Raw genomic sequence first — 17,433 nt, 5'->3', positions numbered from 1 at the left:
TTAATACAATCACCATCACTCGCGGAAAAGTACTTGGCAGATTGGAAAACTGCAAATGTAACGCCCCTATTTAAAAAAGGAAGCAGGCAAAAAGCAGGAAACTATAAACCCGATCGCCGAACATCTGTGGTTGGGAGAATGTTGGATTCCATTAGTAAGAAGTCCATTTGGAAAACAAATTTCGGTCCGGCAGAGTCAGCGGATGTATGACGGGGAAATCATGTTTGACAAATTGTTTTGAGGATGTAGCGAACAGGATGGATAAAGGGGAACCAGTGGATGTGGTGTATTTGGATTTCCGGAAGGCATTTGACAAGGTGCCACATAAAAGGTTACTGCACGGGATAATAGTTGGGGTAATATATCAGCATGGATAGAGGATTGGCTAACTAACAGAGATCAGAGAGTGGGGATAAATGGTTCATTCTCGGGTTGGCAATCAGTAACTAGTGGGGTGCCGCAGGGATCAGTGCTGGGACCCCAACTATTTACAATCTATATTAACCACTTGGAAGAAGGGACTGAGTGTAACGGAGCCAAGTTTGCTGATGATACAAAGATGGGAGGAAAAGCAATGTGTGAGGACACACACAATCTGTAAAATGACATAGACAGGCTAAGTGAGTGGGCAAAAATTTGTCATACGGAGTATAATGTTGGAAAGTGTGAGGTTATCTATTCACTTTGGTAGAAAAAACAATTTTTATTTCGCCCTCCCCACCCTCTCCCCACCCTCTCCCCACCCTCTCCCCACCCTCTCCCCACCCTCTCCCCACCCTCCCCACCCTCTCCCCACCCTCTCCCCACCCTCTCCCCACCCTCTCCCCACCCTCTCCCCACCCTCTCCCCACCCTCTCCCCACCCTCTCCCCACCCTCTCCCCACCCCCTCCCCACCCCCTCCCCACCCCCTCCCCACCCTCTCCCCACCCCCCCACAGGTTATACGAGGGTCTTCCTGGGTCTACTCGCTCTCTACTTCATGCCAACCAGTCCGCTCTTGGCCTGCTCCTCATACATGCTGAGCAGCATCTTGGATGCCTTTGATGGATACGCTGCCCGCTTACTGAACCAATGTAAGAACTCAAGACCCCAGGAACTCGAACCCCCAGCCCCGGGGGCTCAAACCCCCCCCCCAACACAGGAGCACCTTGGTTTGTGAGGGAGAAGGGAGCCTCTCGGTGTCGGTGGGTTACTGAGCGAGACGGGAGCCTCTCGGTCCCTGTGGGTGATGGTTGGTGGGTTACTGAGGGAGACGGGAGCCTCTCGGTCCCTGTGGGTGAGGGTCAGTGGGTTACTGAGGGAGACGGGAGCCTCTCGGTCCCTGTGGGTGAGGGTCAGTGGGTTACTGAGGGAGACGGGAGCCTCTCGGTCCCTGTGGGTGAGGGTCACTGGGTTACTGAGGGAGACGGGAGCCTCTCGGTCCCTGTGGGTGAGGGTCGGTGGGTTACTGAGCGAGACGGGAGCCTCTCGGTCCCTGTGGGTGAGGGTCAGTGGGTTACTGAGGGAGACGGGAGCCTCTCGGTCCCTGTGGGTGAGGGTCAGTGGGTTACTGAGGGAGACGGGAGCCTCTCGGTCCCTGTGGGTGAGGGTCAGTGGGTTACTGAGGGAGACGGGAGCCTCTCGGTCCCTGTGGGTGAGGGTCAGTGGGTTACTGAGGGAGACGGGAGCCTCTCGGTCCCTGTGGGTGAGGGTCAGTGGGTTACTGAGGGAGACGGGAGCCTCTCAGTCCCTGTGGGTGAGGGTCGGTGGGTTACTGAGGGAGACGGGAGTCTCTCGGTCCCTGTGGGTGAGGGTCAGTAGGTTACTGAGGGAGACAGGAGCCTCTCGGTCCCTGTGGGTGAGGGTCAGTGGGTTACTGAGGGAGACGGGAGCCTCTCGGTCCCTGTGGGTGATGGTCGGTGGGTTACTGAGGGAGACGGGAGTCTCTCGGTCCCTGTGGGTGAGGGTCAGTGGGTTACTGAGGGAGACGGGAGCCTCTCAGTCCCTGTGGGTGAGGGTCGGTGGGTTACTGAGGGAGACGGGAGCCTCTCGGTCCCTGTGGGTGAGGGTCAGTGGGTTACTGAGGGAGACGGGAGCCTCTCGGTCCCTGTGGGTGAGGGTCAGTGGGTTACTGAGGGAGACGGGAGCCTCTCGGTCCCTGTGGGTGAGGGTCAGTGGGTTACTGAGGGAGACGGGAGCCTCTCGGTCCCTGTGGGTGAGGGTCAGTGGGTTACTGAGGGAGACGGGAGCCTCTCGGTCCCTGTGGGTGAGGGTCAGTGGGTTACTGAGGGAGACGGGAGCCTCTCGGTCCCTGTGGGTGAGGGTCAGTGGGTTACTGAGGGAGACGGGAGCCTCTCGGTCCCTGTGGGTGAGGGTCAGTGGGTTACTGAGGGAGACGGGAGCCTCTCTGTCCCTGTGGGTGAGGGTCAGTGGGTTACTGAGGGAGACGGGAGCCTCTCTGTCCCTGTGGGTGAGGGTCGGTGGGTTACTGAGGGAGACGGGAGCCTCTCGGTCCCTGTGGGTGAGGGTCAGTGGGTTACTGAGGGAGACGGGAGCCTCTCGGTCCCTGTGGGTGAGGGTCAGTGAGTTACTGAGGGAGACGGGAGTCTCTCGGTCCCTGTGGGTGAGGGTCAGTGGGTTACTGAGGGAGACGGGAGCCTCTCGGTCCCTGTGGGTGAGGGTCAGTGGGTTACTGAGGGAGACGGGAGCCTCTCGGTCCCTGTGGGTGAGGGTCAGTGGGTTACTGAGGGAGACGGGAGCCTCTCGGTCCCTGTGGGTGAGGGTCAGTGGGTTACTGAGGGAGACGGGAGCCTTTCGGTCCCTGTGGGTGAGGGTCAGTGGGTTACTGAGGGAGACGGGAGCCTCTCGGTCCCTGTGGGTGAGGGTCAGTGGGTTACTGAGGGAGACGGGAGCCTCTCGGTCCCTGTGGGTGAGGGTCAGTGGGTTACTGAGGGAGACGGGAGCCTCTCGGTCCCTGTGGGTGAGGGTCAGTGGATGCAGTTTACTCAGCTCTCTCTCTCTCTCTCTGCAGGCAGTAAGTTTGGGGCAATACTGGACATGCTGACAGATCGTTGTGCCACAATGTGTTTGCTGGTTAACCTCTCACTCCTGTACCCTCAGTATATCTTCCTGTTCCAGCTCAGTATGATCCTCGACATCAGCAGTCACTGGTTGCACCTGCACAGGTAAGTGGAACTGGTTAAACCCGGGGTATGGGACCCCCCCTCCCCCCACGGGGCACCGGGTCTCCCCCACGGGGCACCGACTCTCCCCGGGGTACGGGTCTCCCCCGCGGGGCATCGACTCTCCCCGGGGTACGGGTCTCCCCCGCTGGGCATCGACTCTCCCCGGGGTACGGGTCTCCCATCCCCCCTCCCCCGCGCACCGACTCTCCCCGAGGTACGGGTCTCCCCCACGGGGCACCGACTCTCCCCAGGGTACGGGTCTCCCCCGCTGGGCATCGACTCTCCCCCGCCGGGCATCGACTCTCCCCCGCTGGGCATCGACTCTCCCCGGTGTACGGGTCTCCCCCGCTGGGCACCGACTCTCCCCGAGGTACGGGTCTCCCCCACGGGGCACCGACTCTCCCCGGGGTACGGGTCTCCCCCGCTGGGCATCGACTCTCCCTGGGGTATCGGTCTCCCCCGCTGGGCACCGACTCTCCCCGGGGTACGGGTCTCCCCCACGGGGCACCGACTCTCCCCGGGGTACGGGTCTCCCCCGCTGGGCACCGACTCTCCCCGGGGTACGGGTCTCCCCCACGGGGCACCGACTCTCCCCGGGGTACGGGTTTCCCACAGGCCGGTGATGAAGCCTGGGTCTCGGTTTGATGGAGTGTCCGTGCTAACCTCAGTCTCTGTGTTTTGAAGCATCACCATGACTGGAGGCGGCAGCCACAAGAAGATTGACCTGAGCGGGAATCCCATCCTCCGTGTCTACTACAACAATATGGTGAGGCCAGGGGAGAGCGATGGGGGGAGGGGGGGGGTTGGAGTGGTGAGGCCAGAGGAGGGGGGACAGAGGTGAGATGAGATGAGGTGAGGTGAGTGGAGGGGGGTTCGTTGTTGCCCGACTCTCTTTCCTCCCCCCCCCTCCCCCTCCCACTTTTGCCTCAGCTGTTCTGCTGCTGAAGCCCTCTTCTGTGCCTTTGTTACCTCCAGACTTGACTATTCCAACACACTCCTGGCTGGCCTCCCACGCCCACCTTCCAGCCTCTGTAACCATCAGCCCCACCCAACTCGACCCATTCACCCATCACCCCCTGTGCTCACTGACCCACATTGGCTCCCGGTTAAACAACGCCTCGATTTCAAAATTCTCATCCTTGTTTTCAAATCGCTCCATGGTCTCCTCGCCCCTCCCTATCTCTGTAACCTCCAGCCCCTACACCCCTCCCTATCTCTGTAACCTCCAGATCTCTGTAACCTCCAGCCCCTACACCCCTCCCTATCTCTGTAACCTCCAGCCCCTACACCCCTCCCTATCTCTAACCTCCAGCCCTGACACCCCTCCCTATCTCTGTAACCTCCAGCCCCTACACCCCTCCCTATCTCTGTAACCTCCAGCCCCTACACCCCTCCCTATCTCTAACCTCCAGCCCTGACACCCCTCCCTATCTCTGTAACCTCCAGATCTCTGTAACCTCCAGCCCCTACACCCCTCCCTATCTCTGTAACCTCCAGCCCCTACACCCCTCCCTATCTCTGTAACCTCCAGCCCCTAAACCCCTCCCTATCTCTGTAACCTCCAGCCCCTACACCCCTCCCTATCTCTGTAACCTCCAGCCCCTAAACCCCTCCCTATCTCTGTAACTGCCTCCAGCCCCTATACCCCTCCCTAGCTCTGTAACCTCCTCCAGCCCCTACACCCCTCCCTAACTCTGTAACCTCCTCCAACCCCTACACCCCTCCCCATTTCTGTAACCTCCTCCAACCCCTGCACCCCTCCCCATTTCTGTAACCTCCTCCAGCCCCTACACCCCTCCCTATCTCTGTATCTCCTCCAGCCTGTAGAACCCTGCCAGATCTCTGTGCTCCTCCAATTCTGGCCTTTTGAGCATCCCCCGATTTCCATCGTTCCACCATTGGTGGCCGTGCCTTCAGCTGCCTGGGCCCCAAGCTCTGGAATTCCCTCTCCACCTCTCCACCTCTCCTCCTTTTAAGACGCTCTTTAAACCAATCGGTTCTACCAAGCTTTTGCTGGCCCAGTATCTCCCCAAGGAACTCGGTCTAGAACGTTGTCTGATCTACGCTGGTGTGAAGCGTGGTGTTGTGACTGAACACTCAGCCTCTCTCTCCCTTCTCCCACAGGTAGTCCTGTTCTTCATGTGCGCCGGGAACGAGTTATTTTATGCGATGATGTACCTGTTGAATTTCATGGAGGGGCCTGCGGGTGAGTATGTGTTCAGTGCTCCCCGGGGTCCCGGTTCCCTGGGCCGAGGATGCAGTCTGGGCTTTTCCTGTTCTGTGTGAACGGCTGTCCCCACATCGGCTGTGAGGGGGGCTGATTTTAATGGGATGAGTGTGGAACTAGAGAAGTTAAACCGTAAACACCCTTCATAAGAACATCAGAAATAGGAGCAGGAGTCGGCCATTCGGCCCCTCGAGCCTGCTCCACCATTTAATATAATCATGGCTGATCCGATCATGGACTCAGCTCCACTTCCCCGCCCGCTCCCCATAACCCTTCGCTCCCCATAACCCTTCACTCCCTTATCGCTCAAAAATCTGTCTATCTCCACCTTAAATATATTCAATGTCCCAGCCTCCACAGCTCTCTGGGGCAGAGAATTCCACAGATTTACAACCCTCTGAGAGAAGAAATTCCTCCTCATCTCAGTTTTAAATGGGCGGCCCCTTATTCTAAGACCATGCCCCCTAGTTCTAGTCTCCCCCATCAGTGGGAACATCCTCTCTGCATCCACCTTGTCGAGCCCCCTCATAATCTGATACGTTTCGATAAGATCACCTCTCATTCTTCTAAATTCCAATGAGTAGAGGCCCAACCTACTCAACCTTTCCTCATAAGTCAACCCCCTCATCCCCGGAATCAACCGAGTGAACCTTCTCTGAACTGCCTCCAAAGCAAAGTATATCCTTTCGTAAATACGGAAACCAAAACTGCACGCAGTACTCCAGGTGTGGCCTCACCAATACCCTGTATAACTGGAGCAAGACTTCCCTGCTTTTATACTCCATCCCCTTTGCAATAAAGGCCAAGATACCATTGGCCTTCCTGATCACTTGCTGTACCTGCATACTAACCTTTTGTGTTTCATGTACAAGTAACCCCCAGGTCCCGCTGTACTGCGGCACTTTGCAATTTTTCTCCATTTAAATAATAACTTGCTCTTTGATTTCAAGGGTGTGAAGGCCTTGGAGAGGGTGCAGAAAAGATTGATGAGAATGGTCCCGGGGGAATGTGGGACTCCAGTTACGTGGATAGACTGGAAAAGCTGGGGTTGTTCTCCTTGGAGCAGAGAAGGTTGAGAGGAGATTTGATCGAGGTGTTCACAATCCTGAGAGGTCTGGACAGAGTAGAGAGAGAGAAACTGTTCCCATTGGCGGAAGGGTCGAGACCCAGAGGACACAGATTTAAGGCGATTAGCAGAAGAACCAAAGGCGACATGAGGAAAATGTTTTTACGCAGCGAGTGGTTAGGATCTGGAATGCGCTGCCTGAGAAGGGCGGGGGTGTGAGACTGGCTGAGGTGCTCTTGCAGAGAGCCGGCACGGGCTCGATGGGCCCAATGGCCTCCTTCCGTGCTGTAACCTTTCCGTCATTCTATTTACTGACCAAGAAGCTGAACATTTTAAAAGGTGCGCACTCGAGCAAGAACAAGCTAGCCATTCGCGACACCCCTGTGGATGAATAAAGAAATCAAGGCGACATTGAAACGAAAGATAAAGGCACGAAGTAACACCGATAACCTGGAGAGGATGACAAAAGGGAGTTCGTAAAGACGTCAAAAATAAACCAATTAGGAAGACCGAGAGAGACTACGAAATTAAATTATCAAGGAATAGAAAAAGAAAAGTATTCTACAGACCGATAAATAACAAGTCAGCGTAGGACGACTGAGGGATACATGCGATAAACTCACAGGTAATGATAGGGAAATATAAAATATTTACCATGTCACGGTATTTACCAGAGAGACAAGGAGGGCGGGGGAGATAATTGATAAACTAGCCAAACTTGGAGAGGATAAAACCCCTGGTCCAGATGGATTGCAAAGTGCTGCAGTACATGAAACACAAAAGGTTAGTATGCAGGTACAGCAAGTGATCAGGAAGGCCAATGGTATCTTGACCTTTATTGCAAGGGGGATAGAGTATAAAAGCAGGGAAGTCTTGCTACAGTTATACAGGGTATTGGTGAGGCCACACCTGGAGTACTGCGTACAGTTTTGGTCTCCGTATTTAAGAAAGGATATACTTGCTTTGGAGGCTGTTCAGAGAAGGTTCACTCGGTTGATTCTGGAGATGAGGGGGTTGATTTATGAGGATAGGTTAGAAACATAGAAAATAGGTGCAGGAGTAGGCCATTCGGCCCTTCTAGCCTACACCGCTATTCAATGAGATCATGGCTGAACATGCAACTTCAGTACCCCATTCCTGCTTTCTCGCCATACCCCTTGATCCCCCGAGTAGTAAGGACTTCATCTAACTCCTTTTTGAATATATTTAGTGAATTGGCCTCAACAACTTTCTGTGGTAGAGAATTCCACAGGTTCACCACTCTCTGGGTGAAGAAGTTTATCCTCATCTCGGTCCTAAATGGCTTACCCCTTAGACTGTGACCCCTGGTTCTGGACTTCCCCAACATTGGGAACATTCTTCCTGCATCTAACCTGTCTAAACCCGTCAGAATTTTAAACGCTTCTATGAGGTCCCCTCTCATTCTTCTGAACTCCAGTGAATACAAGCCCAATTGATCCAGTCTTTCTTGATAGGTCAGTCCCGCCATCCCGGGAATCAGTCTGGTGAACCTTCGTTGCACTCCCTCAATAGCAAGAATGTCCTTCCTCAAGTTAGGAGACCAAAACTGTATACAATACTCCAGGTGTGGCCTCACCAAGGCCCTGTACAACTGTAGCAACACCTCCCTGCCCCTGTACTCAAATCCCCTCGCTATGAAGGCCAACATGCCATTTGCTTTCTTAACCGCCTGCTGTACCTGCATGCCAACCTTCAATGACTGATGTACCATGACACCCAGGTCTCGTTGCACCTCCCCTTTTCCTAATCTGTCATCATTCAGATAATAGTCTGTCTCTCTGTTTTTACCACCAAAGTGGATAACCTCACATTTATCCACATTATACTTCATCTGCCATGCATTTGCCCACTCACCTAACCTGTCCAAGTCACTGCAGCCTCATAGCATCCTCCTCGCAGCTCGCACTGCCACCCAACTTAGTGTCATCCGCAAATTTGGAGATACTACATTTAATCCCCTCGTCTAAATCATTAATGTACAGTGTAAACAGCTGGGGCCCCAGCACAGAACCTTGAGGTACCCCACTAGTCACTGCTTGCCATTCTGAAAAGTACCCATTTACTCCTCCTCTTTGCTTCCTGTCTGACAACCAGTTCTCAATCCATGTCAGCACACTACCCCCAATCCCATGTGCTTTAACTTTGCATATTAATCTCTTGTGTGGGACCTTGTCGAAAGCCTTCTGAAAGTCCAAATATACCACATCCACTGGTTCTCCCTTGTCCACTCTACTGGAAACATCCTCAAAAAATTCCAGAAGATTTGTCAAGCATGATTTCCCTTTCACAAATCCATGCTGACTTGGACCTATCATGTCACCTCTTTCCAAATGCGCTGCTATGACATCCTTAATAATTGATTCCATCATTTTACCCACTACTGAGGTCAGGCTGACCGGTCTATAATTCCCTGTTTTCGCTCTCCCTCCTTTTTTAAAAAGTGGGGTTACATTGGCTACCCTCCACTCGATAGGAACTGATCCAGAGTCAATGGAATGTTGGAAAATGACTGTCAATGCATCCGCTATTTCCAAGGCCACCTCCTTAAGTACTCTGGGATGCAGTCCATCAGGCCCTGGGGATTTATCGGCCTTCAATCCCATCAATTTCCCCAACACAATTTCCCGACTAATAAGGATTTCCCTCAGTTCCTCCTCCTTACTCGACCCTCTGACCCCTTTTATATCCGGAAGGTTGTTTGTGTCCTCCTTAGTGAATACCGAACCAAAGTACTTGTTCAATTGGTCTGCCATTTCTTTGTTCCCCGTTATGACTTCCCCTGATTCTGACTGCAGGGGACCTACGTTTGTCTTTACTAACCTTTTTCTCTTTACATACCTATAGAAACTTTTGCAGTCCGTCTTAATGTTCCCTGCAAGCTTCTTCTCGTACTCCATTTTCCCTTCCCTAATCAAACCCTTTGTCCTCCTCTGCTGAGTTCTAAATTTCTCCCAGTCCCTGGGTTCGCTGCTATTTCTGGCCAATTTGTATGCCACTTCCTTGGCTTTAATACTATCCCTGATTTCCCTTGATAGCCACGGTTGAGCCACCTTCCCTTTTTTATTTTTACGCCAGATAGGAATGTACAATTGTTGTAGTTCATCCATGCGGTCTCTAAATGTCTGCCATTGCCCATCCACAGTCAACCCCTTAAGTATCATTCGCCAATCTATCCTAGCCAATTCACGCCTCATACCTTCAAAGTTACCCTTCTTTAAGTTCTGGACCATGGTCTCTGAATTAACTGTTTCATTCTCCATCCCAATGCAGAATTCCACCATATTATGGTCACTCTTCCCCAAGGGGCCTCGCACAACGAGATTGCTAATTAATCCTCTCTCATTACACAACATCCAGTCTAAGATGGCCTCCCCCCTAGTTGGTTCCTCGACATATTGGCCTAGAAAACCATCCCTTATGCACGCCAGGAAATCCTCCTCCATTGTATTGCTTCCAGTTTGGCTAGCCCAATCTATGTGCATATTACAGTCACCCATTATAACTGCTGCACCTTTATTGCATGCACCCCTAATTTCCTGTTTGATGCCCTCCCCAACATCACTACTGCTGTTTGGAGGTCTGTACACAACTCCCACTAACGTTTTTTGCCCTTTGGTGTTCTGCAGCTCTACCCATATAGATTCCACATCATCCAAGCTAATGTCCTTCCTAACTATTGCCTTAATCTCCTCCTTAACCAGCAATGCTACCCCACCTCCTTTTCCTTTTATTCTATCCTTCCTGAATGTTGAATACCCCTGGATGTTGAGTTCCCAGCCCTGATCATCCTGGAGCCACGTCTCCGTAATCCCAATCATATCATATTTGTTAACATCTATTTGCACAGTTAATTCATCCACCTTATTATGGATACTCCTTGCATTAAGACACAAAGCCTTCAGGCTTGTTTTTTTAACACCCTTTGTCCTTTTAGAATTTTGCTGTACAGTGGCCCTTTTTGTTCTTTGCTTTGGGTTTCTCTGACCTCCACTTTTCCTCATCTCCTTTCTGTCTTTTTGCTTTTGTCTCCTTTTTGTTTCCCTCTGTCTCCCTGCATTGGTTCCCATCCCCCTGCCATATTAGTTTAACATATTAGTTGGGCCTATACACATTGGAGTTCAGAAAAATGAGAGGTGATCTTATTGAAACATAAGATAATGAGGGGCCTCGACAAGGTGGATGCAGAGAGGATGTTTATAGGGGAAACTAAAACTAGGGGGCATAGTCTCAGAAGGGGCCGCCCATTTAAAACTGAGATGAGGAGGAATTTCTTCTCTGAGGGTTGTAAATCTGTGGAATTCTCTGCCCCAGAGAGCTGTGGAGGCTGGGACATTGAATATATTTAAGGCGGAGATAGACAGATTTTTGAGCAATAAGAGTGAAGGGTTATGGGGAGCGGGCAGGGAAGTGGAGCTGAGTCCATGATCGGATCAGCCATGGTTGTATTAAATGGCGGAGCAGGCTCGAGGGGCCGAATGGCCGACTCCTGCTCCTATTTCTTATGTTCTTACTACATGTATAAAATTTCATTGCAACAGTGACTACACTTCAAAAAGTGCTTAATTGGCTGTAAAGCGCTTTGGGACGTCCGGTGGTTGTGAAGACGCTATATAAATCCAATCTTTCTTTAGTGTCTGAGAACTGTCAGACAGCTGACATGATTCCTATATTTAAAAAATGAGATGGAACAAGTCCAGGGAACTCTCGACCAATCAGCATAACGTCAGTAGTAGGAAAGGTAATGATGCAGAGTAAAATATCGAGAAACTGAAAATATAATCTAATCAACACTCATTCCAACAGGTGCGGTCGTGCTTGACCAAGGGCAATGCAGTAGATGTAATATATTTGGATTTTCAAAAGGCCTTTCGATAAGGCCACAGTAACTAAGGTCGGAACATGTGGAGCCAGGGGGACAAGTAGCAGAATGGATAGCAAGGTGACTGTAAAACCGAGAGTAGGGGTTAAAGATGGTTATCATCATAGGCAGTCCCCAGGAATCGAGAAAGACTTGCTTCCATTCTTAAAAACAGTCCAATACGAGAACCACAGTCCCTGTCACAGGTGGGACAGACGTTGAGGGAAGGGAACAGTGGGACTGGTTTGCCGTACGCTCCTTCCGCTGCCTGCGCTTGGTTTCTGCACGCTCTCAGCAATGATACTCGAGGCGCTCAGCGCCCTCCCGGATGCACTTCCTCCACTTAGGGTGGTCTTTGGCCAGGGACTCCCAGGTGTCGGTGGGGATGTTGCACTGTATCAGGGAGGGCTTTGAGGGTGTCCTTGTAGCGTTTCCTCTGCCCACCTTTGGCTCGTTTGCCGTGAGGGAGTTCCGAGTAGAGCGCTTGCTTTGGGAGCCTCTTGTCCGGCATACGGACAATGTGGTCCGCCCAGCGGAGCTGATCAAGATGCTTGGGATGTTGGGCCTGGTCGAGGACGCTAACGCTGGTGCGTCTGTCCTCCCAGGGGATTTGCAGGATCTTGCGGAGATATCGGTGGTATTTCTCCAGCGACTTGATGTGTCTTCTGTACATGGTCCATGTCTCTGAGCCATACAGGAGGGCGGGTATCACTACAGCCCTGTAGACCATGAGCTGGGGGTGAGGTACCTACTGTACATGGTCCATGTCTCTGAGCCATACAGGAGGGCGGGTATCACTACAGCCCTGTAGACCATGAGCTGGGGGTGAGATACCTACTGTACATGGTCCGTGTCTCTGAGCCATACAGGAGGGCGGGTATCACTACAGCCCTGTAGACCATGAGCTTGGTGGTAGATTTGAGGGACTGGTCTTCAAACACACTTTTCCTCAGGCGGCCGGGGGGGACAAGTAGCAGAATGGTTAGCAAGCTGGCTGCAAAACAGAGTGGGAGTTAAAGGTAGTTCGTCAGACTTGTTCCACGGAGCTCGGTGCTGGGACCACTGTTCACCATTTACATAAATGATTCAGACTAGACAATCAAGTACAATTTCAAAATTTGCAGACGGCACCAAAGTGTGGTGACTGCAGGAAGCCATAAATAAACTTGCAGAACGGGTGTGTCATTGGCAAACTAATGTCAGTATAGATAAGTGTGAGGTGATACATTTTGGTAGGAACAATAAGGAGGCTTGAATAATATGTTTAAATGGGGTCAAAGAGCAAAGGGATCTGGGAATAGAAATACACAGGTCACAAACCTAGAAATGGACAGAGCAGAAGGAGGCCATTTTGGTCTGTGCCGGCCGACAAAGAGCCACAAGGCCCTCGGTCAGCAGCCCTGAAGGTTACATATAAACCCATGAACAATGACGGAAAGGCAAAGAGCACCCAGCCCAACCAGTCCGCCTCACACAACTGCGACACCCCTTACACTGAAACATTCTACATGCCACCCCAACCGGAGCCATGTGATCTCCTGGGAGAGGCAAAAACCAGATTAAAAACCCAGGCCAATTGAGGGAAAAATCTGGGAAAATTCCTCTCCAACCCATCCAGGCGATCGACACTAGTCCAAGAGATCACCCTGGCCGTATTCGATTCCCCGCAGTACTTACCATTATATCTGCTCCGTCCAACAAAAGATCATCCAGTCTAATCCCAATGACCAGCTCTAGGTCTGTAACCCTGCAGGTTACTGCACTTTAAGTGCCCATCCAACCATCTCTTAAAAGTGGTGAGGGTTTCTGCATTCACCTCTCTTCCAAACAGCGAGTTCCAGATCCCCACAACCCTCTGTGTAAAGAAGCCCCCTCTCAAATCCCCTCTAAACCTTCCACCAACCATCTTAGAACTATGCCCCTCATAATAGACCCCTCAAACAAGGGAAATAGACCCTTACTATCCACTATATCCAGGCCCCTCAAAATTTAGTACACCTCAACGAGGTCTCCTCTGTTGCAATGAGAACAAACCCAGCCTATCCAATCTGTCCTCATAGCTAAGATTCTCCATTCCAGGCAGCATCCTAGTAAATCTCCTCTGCACCCTCTCCAGTGCAATCACGTCCTTCCTATAATACGGTGACCAGAACTGCAATGCAGGCTAATACGGTCATAAAAGTAAACCAAACACTCGGGTTCATCTCTGCTTTTAAATTCTGTCCTTCTAGAAAAGTTATGTTAAATTTGTAAAGAACCTTGGTTGGAGCACCGTGCACAGTTCTGGTCTGGTTAGACCACACTTGGAGCACTGTGTACAGTTCTGGTCTGGTTAGACCACACTTGGAGCACTGTGTACAGTTCTGGTCTGGTTAGACCACACTTGGAGCACTGTGCACAGTTCTGGTCTGGGTTAGACCACACTTGGAGCACTGTGCACAGTTCTGGTCTGGTTAGACCACACTTGGAGCACTGTGCACAGTTCTGGTCTGGTTAGACCACACTTGGAGCACTGTGTACAGTTCTGGTCTGGGTTAGACCAGACTTGGAGCACTGTGTACAGTTCTGGTCTGGTTAGACCACACTTGGAGCACCGTGCACAGTGACCAGACTTGGAGCACTGTGTACAGTTCTGGTCTGGTTAGACCACACTTGGAGCACTGTGCACAGTTCTGGTCTGGTTGGACCACACTTGGAGCACCGTGCACAGTTCTGGTCTGGTTAGACCACACTTGGAGCACCGTGCACAATTCTGGTCTGGTTAGACCACACTTGGAGCACTGTGCACAGTTCTGGTCTGGTTAGACCACACTTGGAGCACCGTGCACAGTTCTGGTCTGGTTAGACCACACTTGGAGCACCGTGCACAATTCTGGTCTGGGTTAGACCACACTTGGAGCACTGTGTACAGTTCTGGTTAGACCACACTTGGAGCAACGTGCACAGTTCTGGTCTGGTTAGACCACACTTGGAGCACTGTGCACAGTTCTGGTCTGGTTAGACCACACTTGGAGCACTGTGCACAGTTCTGGTCTGGTTAGACCACACTTGGAGCACTGTGTACAGTTCTGGTCTGGTTAGACCACACTTGGAGCACTGTGTACAGTTCTGGTCTGGTTAGACCACACTTGGAGCACTGTGCACAGTTCTGGTCTGGTTAGACCACATTTGGAGCACTGTGTACAGTTCTGGTCTGGTTAGACCACACTTGGAGCACTGTGTACAGTTCTGGTCTGGTTAGACCACACTTGGAGCACCGTGCACAATTCTGGTCTGGGTTAGACCACACTTGGAGCACCGTGCACAATTCTGGTCTGGGTTAGACCACACTTGGAGCACTGTGTACAGTTCTGGTTAGACCACACTTGGAGCAACGTGCACAGTTCTGGTCTGGTTAGACCACACTTGGAGCACTGTGCACAGTTCTGGTCTGGTTAGACCACACTTGGAGCACTGTGCACAGTTCTGGTCTGGTTAGACCACACTTGGAGCACTGTGTACAGTTCTGGTCTGGTTAGACCACACTTGGAGCACTGTGTACAGTTCTGGTCTGGTTAGACCACACTTGGAGCACTGTGCACAGTTCTGGTCTGGTTAGACCACATTTGGAGCACTGTGTACAGTTCTGGTCTGGTTAGACCACACTTGGAGCACTGTGTACAGTTCTGGTCTGGTTAGACCACACTTGGAGCACCGTGCACAATTCTGGTCTGGGTTAGACCACACTTGGAGCACCGTGCACAATTCTGGTCTGGGTTAGACCACACTTGGAGCACTGTGTACAGTTCTGGTTAGACCACACTTGGAGCAACGTGCACAGTTCTGGTCTGGTTAGACCACACTTGGAGCACTGTGCACAGTTCTGGTCTGGTTAGACCACACTTGGAGCACTGTGTACAGTTCTGGTCTGGTTAGACCACACTTGGAGCACTGTGCACAGTTCTGGTCTGGTTAGACCACACTTGGAGCACTGTGCACAGTTCTGGTCTGGTTAGACCACACTTGGAGCACCGTGCACAGTTCTGGTCTGGTTAGACCACACTTGGAGCACTGTGCACAGTTCTGGTCTGGTTAGACCACACTTGGAGCACTGTGCACAGTTCTGGTCTGGTTAGACCACACTTGGAGCACTGTGCACAGTTCTGGTCTCCATATTATAGAAGGAAGGTGCAGAAAAGGTTTACTAGAATTATACCTGAATTGAGAAGTTATACCTATGGGGAAAGGATGAACAGACTGGGTCTCTTTTCTCTGGAACACAAAAGGCTGAGGGGTGACATGATAAAGGTCTTTAAAATTATGAAAGGGTTCGATAGGATAGGCTTAGAGACGATGTTTCCACTTGTGGAGGAGACCAGAACTAGGGGCCGTGAATATAGGAAAGTCACAATAAATCCAATGGGGAATTCAGGAGAAACTCCTTTACCCAGAGAGCGGTGAGAATGTGGAGCTCACTGCCACAGGGAGGGGTTGAGGCGAATAGTATCGATGTATTTAAGGGGAGGTTGGATAAACACACGAGGGAGAAAGCAATAGAGGGATATGGTGATGGAGTGAGATGGCGAGGGGAGGGAGGAGGGCGGGTGTGAGGTATAATCCCCGGCACCGAGCGGTGGGGCCGCGATGCAACTCGGTACAGGCCCGACTGGAGCCTGGGCCTTTCCTGCTGTGTCTAACCCCTCTCTCTCTCTCTCGCTGCAGTGCCGGTCCTGGGCATCGGACTCTTCCGCCTCCTGGTGTGGCTGTCGCTCCCGGTCTGTGTGGTCAAATCCGCCATCAGTGTCGTCCACCTGGTGACTGCCTCTCGCAACATGGCGGCCAGCGACCGAGCCGATCGCCGCCGGGGCGTTGCTCCCTGCGATGGGGAGAAGGGGGACTGAGCGACGGGGAGAGAACAGGGTCCCATCTCCTCCCCCGGCCCCCCACTCCCTCAAACCGGGCCTCGGCCTGTTCCAAGGACCATGCGATGGGGAAAAGGGGGACTGAGTGGGGGAAAATGGGTCCCATCTCCCCGGACCCCCCCGGAACAGGGCCTCAGCCTGGGCCACGGGTTTCTCTCCCTCCCCCTCGAACAGGGCCTCAGCCTAGGCCACGGGTTTCTCTCCCTCCCCCCCTCGAACAGGGCCTCAGCCTGGGCCACGGGTTTCTCTCCCTCCCCCTCGAACAGGGCCTCAGCCTGGGCCACGGGTTTCTCTCCCTCCCCCCCTCGAACAGGGCCTCAGCCTGGGCCACGGGTTTCTCTCCCTCCCCCTCGAACAGGGCCTCAGCCTGGGCCACGGGTTTCTCTCCCTCCCCCTCGAACAGGGCCTCAGCCTGGGCCACGGGTTTCTCTCCCTCCCCCTCGAACAGGGCCTCAGCCTGGGCCACGGGTTTCTCTCCCTCCCCCTCGAACAGGGCCTCAGCCTGGGCCACGGGTTCCCCCCCCCCCCCCCGAACAGGGCTTCAGCCTGGGCCACGGGTTTCCCCCCCCCCGAACAGGGCCTCAGCCTGGGCCACGGGTCCCCCCCCCCCCCGAACAGGGCCTCAGCCTGGGCCACGGGTTCCCCCCCCCCCCCCCGAACAGGGCCTCAGCCTGGGCCACGGGTTCCCCCCCCCCCCCCCCGAACAGGGCCTCAGCCTGGGCCACGGGTTTCCCCCCCCCCCCGAACAGGGCCTCAGCCTGGGCCACGGGTTTCCCCCCCCCCCCGAACAGGGCCTCAGCCTGGGCCACGGGTTCCCCCCCCCCCCCCCCGAACAGGGCCTCAGCCTGGGCCACGGGTTACCCCCCCCCCCCCCCGAACAGGGCCTCAGCCTGGGCCACGGGTTCCCCCCCCCCCCCCCCCGAACAGGGCCTCAGCCTGGGCCACGGGTTCCCCCCCGCCCCCTGTATTGTCGGGGTAGGGAGCAGTGTTGAAGATTGTGTCCAAGTGTTTCAATCAATGTCTATTAATAAACCTGTCAATCACCGAGAATCTGTCTCCGCTTCTTCCCGGCTCGGGATCTCGGCTCAGAGTTTAACGGGTAACCCGGGAGTGGGGGGCTCCCGCGCTCCCTCCCTCTCTGTCTCTCCCGCGCTCCCTCTCTCTCTGTCTCTCCCGCGCTCCCTCTCTCTCTGTCT

The 17,433-nt window shown here is 53.2% G+C and overlaps 1 protein-coding gene across 1 annotated transcript; it reads left to right on the top strand.

Annotated features, from left to right (window-relative positions):
* Positions 1–938: 938 nt before the first annotated feature.
* cdipt (CDP-diacylglycerol--inositol 3-phosphatidyltransferase (phosphatidylinositol synthase)) lies at positions 939–16,928 on the top strand (the record flags this gene model as incomplete). The annotated part of the gene is made up of 5 exons (XM_070872576.1): positions 939–1,073; positions 3,011–3,164; positions 3,849–3,930; positions 5,289–5,370; positions 16,038–16,928. Coding segments are annotated over 5 exons (632 nt in total), but the record flags the coding sequence as incomplete, so codon positions are not given.
* Between the last annotated feature and the right edge of the window lie 505 nt (positions 16,929–17,433).

Source organism: Pristiophorus japonicus, unplaced genomic scaffold (assembly GCF_044704955.1).
Source record: "Pristiophorus japonicus isolate sPriJap1 unplaced genomic scaffold, sPriJap1.hap1 HAP1_SCAFFOLD_3340, whole genome shotgun sequence".
NCBI classification, from domain to species: Eukaryota; Metazoa; Chordata; class Chondrichthyes; family Pristiophoridae; genus Pristiophorus; species Pristiophorus japonicus.
This window is presented reverse-complemented; position numbering and strand designations above follow the sequence as displayed.